Genomic DNA, 8904 nt, shown 5'->3' on the forward strand with positions numbered 1-8904 from the left:
TTCGAATATCAAAGTTTTAATTTTTGCAATCCACCCCCACAAAGTTTAAATTTTTTTCAATTCGACCAATATTATCCCAAAATTTCCATATTACCCAAATTTTTTTTTTTTTTATGAAAAAAAAAAAAAAAAAACAAACAAACAAACAAATTTAGGGTTATGGCCAAATGGGCAAAGGATAGTTACGGCCGCCTCGAATTTTTTATAAAAAAATAAATAAAAATAAAAATGATGGGCAATATGAGAAGTTTTGGATGCAATTGGTCAAATTGCAAAAATTTGAAACTTTGGGAGGTGAATTACTAAAATTAAAACTTTGGTGCTCAAATTAAAAAACGCTGTCAACTTTGAAGAGGTAAACTGTAATTTTCCCTATTATATTTAGGTCCCCGACATATGCGCCTTTTCACCAATCTTATTACTTCTCTTAATTGACTAAAGAATGGCTGATCTACAATCAGATAAACTCCAATACATTTTCTGAGTGGGTTACATTATCTTTACCCATAGAGTCTGCAAGTTACAACTTTCATTGCGTACTTATCTACCTTAGCTACTTTTCCAGTTTGATCTCAGTGGCAATCGTAGGCACTTTCCATAAGAATGAAGCAAAATGATATTTTCTACAACGATGATAAAAACCATTGAGCCACACTTGCACAAATATTAAATGTAAACAACACTACTGAAAAATCAATATGTCCTCCTACCAAAGGGTAAGCCACACTTGAAATCTAAAAAACATAATAAATGTGCATAAAGTGCTTCGCGTTCTCGCACTCATTCAAAACAGAACTAAAAAAAACTTCCAAGTCTCGGACTAGGAAGTATTGCACAGGCCGAAAACAACTCTTCACAGTAAGGCATTTAGTCGAGAACGTGGCGATGAGATCACTTCTTCTTTTCTCCAGCTCCACCAGACCTGAAGACAAGTCCCCATGAAGAAAATAAGATATAGCACTTGAAAATATCCAACAACCGAAACTCTTTGCATTTCCGTTAAGATGCTATATATACAAGGGTATCAAGTTACCATGGCACTTCTCAAGAAAATTATAATAGGTGGTAGAACTCAGATTTGAACACAAAGAAGTTTTGCCTAGGCAAAAAAGAAAAACACAATGAATTTTGATAACACATGTAGGAGTGAGAATTTCCAAGAATATTTACCTCATCTTGCGAAGAACATTAGACATTTCTTCACGCTTCTTCTTTGCCCTCTTGTGAGTGCCAAGCTTTCTTTTAGCTACTTTCAGAGCGCGCTTGTCCTTTCCAACTTTAAGAAGCTCAGTGATCCTCTTCTCATATGGTGCAAATCCAGCAACTTCCCTGATCAAGTTCCTCACAAAGTGGACTCTTTTACTAGTTTTCTGCATGTGTAATAAACAAACACGTGGGAAGAGAAGGGGGCAGGGGGGGGAGAGAAAGTATCAACAGATTGTGCCATGAAGAATATCAAAAAAGAAAATTTAAATCGTAGTGAGAATGATTTGACTGAAACCATGTAGAATATTATTCACAACCAAGGAAAAATATGTTCTTTAGCCACACTCCCACTGGAAGATAGTACAGTAATGGTAGAACAATGAGAGGCTACTTGTCTTAACACACGAGACAAGCCATTTATCATTACGATAGGTGACAAGTGGAAGCGTTACCAATGGGAAATTCTTTCTCATCTATCCATTTATTTATAAATCAATATATTTTGAACTCCGTAAAAAGTGCGCTTCTTACTTTAATATGCTAAAATCAACAAGTTATTTGCTTCAATGATTCCCAAATGTAAAACATGACTTGGTGGTATTAAAACAGTGAAGACACAGACTCCATAAAAGTATGTTAGCAAATGAATCAACTTACTCCTTTGCGATCAGAAGGACGTGAAGCCAATTCTTTCTTGGTGACAACATGGCCTTTATTCAAGCCCACAAAGAGGCCAGTATTTGGCTGTTTAGGAGCCATTACCTGCTTAGAAAATCACAATTCATTACCGTTCACCTAGATAAAAGGGAAATCAAATGAAAATCACAAGATAGCGTGCAAACAGGTTTCAATCATTAATAATCAAAGATTTTTCTTATATCAGCTCTTTTTTGACCAAACTTTTAACCGAATTCAGAATTTGTGACACTTATTTCTATGGGCGTCATAAATTACTTTTCTTAAACTATGATATATACCGTTTGTCTTACCATAAAACTGGACAACCAGCATGCAGTAAAACATCTTGAAAACAAAATGAAATCTTTAAATAAATCACAGAGAACTTTTAACTAGCAAAAATGAGTTGGGTCTCAAAACTAGCACATGTATTCTTTACTTCAAGATAGATCTCAACAACAAACAATCAGTAAAACATTTAAAAAGAATCGGTACATCCAAAAACTAAATCGCTCAGAATCTTAGATTATAAAAAACAAAAAAGAGAGAGATGGGATTTCAGAATTATCACGTAATTATTTTTATTTAATACAAATCTAAGCAACAAACAAGCAGGCAAAAATGTTCACAATCACTTGGAATGTATAAAACCCAAATAAGCTCTCACACATGATATGCAAATACTGAATTTTCACACCTAACACTCTCAACACATATAGATAAAAACACACACACACACACAGAAGAGTCCGAAAATGTGGAGCTTTGTCTCGTCGGTGAGAAGTGAAGGAAAGAAAGCTATACTGTTACCTCAAAAAAGATTCTAAATTGTTTTATCTTTTCCAGATTTCTTAGCAGCAAAACAGATAAGTTGATCGACTAAAACTACAGAATCATGTCGTAGAAAGCTAACTGAGAGACAGAAGGCGGAGGTTTTGTTACCTTTGGGATGAGTCAAAGCTCCGATAAACCGAGGCGGGTCGGAGAAAAAGAGGGGGTTGTGTGCTGGGTTTGTGATTGCTTTTATAGCCGACTTGAAGGAGGAGGAATACGAGGAAAAGGTAAAGGGTAATTTAGTCAATGATGAAGCCTTAGAGTGAGATAGAATTGAAAAATAAAATTTTAAAGCTAAAAAATGTTATTTTTAAGAATTAAACTTTGGTCCGGATGCTATGCAAAATGTCTCTTTTACAGCCTCCAATCACCAATTGCCACATTAGCTAAATCACAATAATTGCACAGAATTAAACTAGAACCACATTCACTAGATGATGAAAAGAGAAGAAAAGAGAAAGAAGAGATGGTCTCGAAGAAAAAAAACACAGAAACGGCCATGGCCGTGGGTCTAGCCTTGAGGAGTCATGATTCACAGCACGCCAGGCATTTTTTTTAAAAAAAAATTAATATTAAAAATAAGGGGAAAATGCAGTTTACCCCATGAAGTTTCAGTAGTTTTTCAATTTTAACCCCAAAGTTCAAAAATTGACAATCTACCCCCTGAAGTTTCAAAAATTAGCAATTTAAACTTTTCTGTTAAATTGGAAGAAAATTTTTTAAAAAAAAAACCATGAGGGTAATGATGTAATTTCATAGATTTCCGTCTATTTAGATGAAAAAATTAAACGGAGGGTTTAAATTACCAATTTTTGAAACTTTAGAGGGGTGGATTGCTAATTTTTGAACTTTGGGATTAAAATTGAAAAACTCCTGAAACTTCATGAGGGTAAACTGCATTTTTCCCTAAAAATAAATAAATAAATAAAAATTGGCTGGCGTGCCGTTGTGTTTAGCTTTACCCGGCCGTGACCTACGGCTTGCCAAACCAACCACCCACGACGTGGGTCACCTCTCTCATGCGCCGGTTTTTGGCCTTTAGGGTATTAAAACTCTTAAAGGATTAACTTTTCACCTCTAAGTTTTAGTTTTGAATCAAAAAACGAGTTTTGTGGCGTTAAAAACAAATTTTGAGGCATTATAAATGAATCTTAAGGCATTAGAAATGGGTTTTGAGGTAGGTCATAGCGGATTTGAGGCTCAAACCCCACGCTGTGGGTATCTGTGGTCGTGGTGTGGGTTTGGGTTCGCCGGAATTTTTTTTTTCTTTTTTTTTTTTTGCTCTTTTTCATTTTGATTTGGTGTGGATGATCTCCGTTTCATTATTTGCATTTTTGTTAAATGGATGAGGTGTCAAATGGTGATTGTGTGCTGTAAAAGGGGTGGTTTGCAAAAGTTTTGACCATAGGGGCTCTCTATTTTTAAACTTTTTTCAAGAGTTTTGAAGTTCCCAATCATTTTTTCTAAATTTAATCAACAAAATTACCTTCTTTTTTCTCCTATACAAATAAACTCCACAACCTTAATACTTACACTCTCTCTGTCGTCGTCTTCGCATATTTTTGTTCATCAAAATTTTGCACCGATGATTCCCACTGCAAAACGAAGGTAATTTTCCACCGATGAAGAACGTGAGAGAGATTTGAGGGGTGTGGGTTAAATATTTGATTTTTAGAGAGTTAATTTTTTACAGAGATCAAATTTTTGCCACAAATCTCTCCCAATCTCGTTCTCTCTGTCTTCTTCTGTTGAGAATCAATCCCTTGCTTCCGCAAATAAGCTTCTCCTACAGTGTAGAAGTGAGATGCCTTGTGTGAACATGTTAAAAAATACTCATTTATCAAATATTTGTTACATGAAATTCTAATTTTGGCTTAAATTTACGTTTTTTTTTTTTTAAAATAAACACCTCATATCCTGTTTATAGAAAATAGAAATCGTAAATTTTTTTCTATTTTAAATTAAATGCTTTTTAAATTGTAATGTTAAACGTCTTACATTTTGCGATATCTTTTAAAAACGCAAATTATTTTTACAAAATCTCAATTCTAAACTCACCATTAAAAAGAAAAGGAGAGTGAAGAGGGAAAGAAGAGAGAGAACGACGTTTTTTTTTATGAATATAAATTAATTATAGAGGAAGGTTTTTACCCCTCTTAATCCCAGGAAGGATAAAAAAGAAAAAACCAAAAAGGAGTGGTTGGAAATATTTTGAAAAAAAGGGTCTATTTAGCAAACTATGCTCTAAAATTGACACATCTTAAGACCTTAATATGTCTTCAAGAGGTAGCTCAATCGGTTGGAATCACATTTAATAAAGTGGAGGTCACTAATTCGAATCCCCCTCTCCCCTCTTGTGCGGACATGTCAAACCAACAACGTTGAGAGTTCGCTCAGCCGACTTTTAGCCCATTAATATGTACTGGGCCTTCACTGCCGTTGCCACCATGTCGCCACAAATACAGTTATACGACAGAATAGAACAATTTAACCTCAAATGGGCCCATAATTATGTATTGATCCAAATGGGCCAATTTAACCCCCATTGTTTGGTCGTTGCCAACTTTTTCCTGTGCATAGAGACTCTCTAATCCACATTCTTATCATTGGAGTCCGAAAAAGCTTTGCCCAATTTACGTAACATCTACATGCATTCGATTGGAATATAGGCTCCCTTTATTTTAATGTAAACGTAATATGTTTTGCGTTGAAATTGGTTGAAAATATTTTTTTAACTTTTGGCTTATACCAAAAATCCGTGACAACGATGACAATAACAACGTTGGTGCTAGAGAACTCCATCAGTTGCTCCGGGGACAACTCCAGCAACTCAAAAAACTCCGAACGGAGGCTCCAGTGATTCCAACAACAACCCCAACAACTTAGGCGATAGCTCCTACGGCGAGGGAGAAGGAGGTTATGTGCTGTGGGTTGAAAAGAAAAAGTTCAAATTCGAAAAATAGTTTATGATTTTAAAAACCGTAAACCATTTTACAAGAAGAATCAAATAAGGTTTTTTCATCAACTAAAAATATTTTTCAGTTTGATTATGATTTTCGATTGTATCAAACACCAAAAAATAAGAAAATTGGTTTCCTAAAAATATTTTACATTGAAACAAACAGAACTATAGTTAAAAAGTCATTTAGATTGTAATTGAGATTTACATTTCCCTTGCCTATTTATATTTTAAAACTTCAAAACAATAATCAAGTTCTTAAGTTCCTCACTCGTGGAACTTGAATTACCTCAAAATGTCCTATTTAAATTAAATTTGTCCCAAGTATTAGAGAATTTGTTTGATGTAGCCAACTGCCAACCCAAAGTTTTTAGTAAATTTAACTAAGCCTTTTTTTTTTCTTTTTTTTTTCAGTCTTTTTGTTTCCTCATCTTAAAATAAAATTATCAACAAACAATTAAAATACAAAACGCTATTAAAAGCGACGGGGTGAAGGTTTGAGGATATAATCTTCTTCCGGCGACGGGGTGAAGGTTTGAAACAGAAGAGCGAGTATGGGAGACGATCTGGAGACGTTATGTGGAAAGATCTCTCTCATAGTAGGGGAAAAAGTAGGCATCCCGGTTTCAGAAGGGGAAATTGTGGCCGACAGAGAGAAGGGCGAGAGGTGTCTTGTGGGCAGAATTGGTATTGAGAAGAAGGTGAATAAGGAGGCCTTTAGAAACGTTTTATCCCGGATATGGCGTACGATGGGTTCTGTGGTCTTCAAAGAAATGCAAGATAACGTATGGTTGTTTGAATTTGTAGATCTTGATGACAAGAAGAGAGTCATGGAGGGACGACCATGGTCATTTGATCGTCAAATTTTGGTTCTAAACGACTTTGATGGGAGTATTCCACCGGCTCAGATGCAGTTTACCCACTCACCCTTCTGGATTCAGGTGCATGATATGCCACTTTTATGTATAAACAAAGGGGTGGGCACAAAGATTGGAGAATCCCTTGGAACTCTGGAAGACATAGATGTGGCGGGCGATGGAGGTGGGTGGGGAAGATGTTTGAGAATAAGGGTGAATATTGATTTGAACAATCCAGTGGAGAGGAGTAGGGCATTATCAATGGGGGGACAAAAGTACTGGGTGACTTTCAGGTATGAGAAACTACCACTGTTTTGTTTTCATTGTGGTAGAATTCTGCATGGTAAGAAAGGTTGCACAGTCAAGACCTCTCAACGAAGGCATGAAGAGGGAGGAATCAAAGAGTGGGGTGTCGGGCTTAAGGCGGAGGAGAATGGGAGGTGATTTGGGTGGGGGGGTATTTTCGGGAGGAAAGTAGAAAACCTGGTAGCAATTCATCACACCAAGAGCAATCTAAGAGCGGTGATTTAGCAAATTATGGAAACCCTAGATATGCAAGCCATAATGGGAATAAGGACAGTTGTGCTTATGGGGAATCTTCCTATAAGAAGGATAGTAGTGTGGCGATATCCAAGGCAATTTCTAATTCTTAGGATCACCAAGTGGACAACTACTCGGGTGAGGTGGAAGGGAAATTAATGAGAGATAATATGGTGGCAAAGCGGGGTGATCAGATGGGTGATAACGTGTCTAAGGAGTGGGTTAAGATGACAAACATGGAGGTTAATGCTGCTACGTCCCATGCAACCATGCAGGACGATGTAGGAAAAGGGGTTGGGGAAATGTGCAATGTGGAAGGAGGGAATCAAGGAGGGGAAATTGAAGGAAATAAGGAAAAAGAGGGCCATACTTTGGGACTTATAGCTGCTGCAGAAGATCAGTTGTCGGAAGGAATGGGTGACAGAGTGTTTTCGATGGAGGTGGAAGGAGAGGGGGACTTATAGGAGAGATCGGGTGGGACTGTCAGGAAACGGAAGCGCAAAGCCCGTGCGGTTGAAGGATGTGGGAATCGATCACTCCTGGAAGATAAAAATATTAAAAAGAGGAAAAATAGCAGTGATATAGGAGGCAGGGTGGGAAATGAGATAGGAAAAAAGAGAAAAAGGGGTTTGAGCCAGGAGGAAGACGAAGCAAATGTATTGGGGTCGGCTGTTCAACAGCCCCGCCAAGTCCAATGAGTCTTATAAGTTGGAATTGCCGATGGTTTGGGAACCCTCAGACCGTTCGAGACCTTAGCCAGATGGATAAGGATAAGAAACCCAGCTTTTTGTTTCTTATGGAAACAATTAGCAGTCAAAAAATGATGGAATGGATTAAGGTCAAGCTTGGTTTTGCAGGAATGTTTGTAGTTGACCCGGCGGGAAGGAGTCGAGGTATTGCCCTTTTTTGGAAATAAGTTAATAATTTGGAAATTCAAAATTATTCACGGCGGCATATTAATGCCATTGTGAAGAGAAACGAATGCCCCCCAAGGAAACTCACTAGTTTTTATGGTAACCCAAATAGTTCGAAACAGAAAGAGTCTTGGGAACTTCTAAAGCACCTCAAGTATTTTTCACCGGAGCCATGGTTGTGTGTATGTGATTTTAACGAAATCACTCATCAAAATGAAAAAACAGGAAGTTCGAGGTGAAGAGAGGGGAATATGGTTGCTTTCAAACTTGCATTGGAAGACTGCTATTTGGGAGACCTTGGGTTTAATGGACCACATTTTACATGGTCTAATAAACGGACAGATGGCACAACTATTCAAGTGAGATTCGACAGAGCATTGCCTAATAATACTTGATGTGTGAGTCATAGAGGGACATCGGTGATTGCTTTAGCAACCAGGGCCTCAGATCACAACCCTGTGTTGGTAAATTTTGAATAGGAGGAAAGGAATCATGGAGGTGGTAGAAGGGGTTTCAAATTTGAAGAGAGGTGGTGGCTTGATTCAGACTGTGAAAAGGTTATCCAAGAGGCATGGGAGGGTATGGAAACAAAAGGGGGCAATGCTGACCGAAAGGCTCAATCTTGAACAGTGCCAGTCATGGCTTCAAGGGTGGAGCAGATGGAAATATGGAAATATTAAGGAAACGGTGAAAAAGAAAACAAAATAACCGGCACAATTGCAAAAAGAAGAAGGGGAAGGGTCTCAAGAGGCTATCAAGCAGTTGCAATTAGAAATTGATCATCTTTTGGAACATGAAGATATTAAATGGAAACAACACGCGAAACAACACTGGTACCAGAACGAGGATAGATAGAAATACCTCATTTTTCCATGCTTGGGCGAGTCATAGGAGGAGGATCAATCATATTAAGAGG

The 8904-nt window shown here is 37.3% G+C and overlaps 2 protein-coding genes across 2 annotated transcripts; one reads left to right on the top strand and one right to left on the bottom strand.

Moving 5' to 3' along the window:
* Window positions 1-632: 632 nt before the first annotated feature.
* LOC132187385 (large ribosomal subunit protein eL36x-like) lies at window positions 633-2922 on the bottom strand. The gene is made up of 4 exons (XM_059601683.1): window positions 2827-2922; window positions 1864-1968; window positions 1171-1370; window positions 633-922 (listed from the first exon to the last, which is right to left on the bottom strand). The coding sequence occupies exons 2-4, from the start codon at window positions 1963-1965 to the stop codon at window positions 892-894; spliced, it is 333 nt and encodes a 110-aa protein (XP_059457666.1). The 5' UTR covers window positions 1966-1968; window positions 2827-2922; the 3' UTR covers window positions 633-891.
* A 3309-nt stretch (window positions 2923-6231) lies between these two features.
* On the top strand, window positions 6232-7538 carry LOC132186993 (uncharacterized). The gene is made up of 3 exons (XM_059601135.1): window positions 6232-6827; window positions 6883-6991; window positions 7188-7538. The coding sequence occupies exons 1-3, from the start codon at window positions 6232-6234 to the stop codon at window positions 7536-7538; spliced, it is 1056 nt and encodes a 351-aa protein (XP_059457118.1).
* Window positions 7539-8904: the final 1366 nt, after the last annotated feature.

Source organism: Corylus avellana, chromosome ca1 (assembly GCF_901000735.1).
Source record: "Corylus avellana chromosome ca1, CavTom2PMs-1.0".
NCBI classification, from domain to species: domain Eukaryota; kingdom Viridiplantae; phylum Streptophyta; class Magnoliopsida; order Fagales; family Betulaceae; genus Corylus; species Corylus avellana.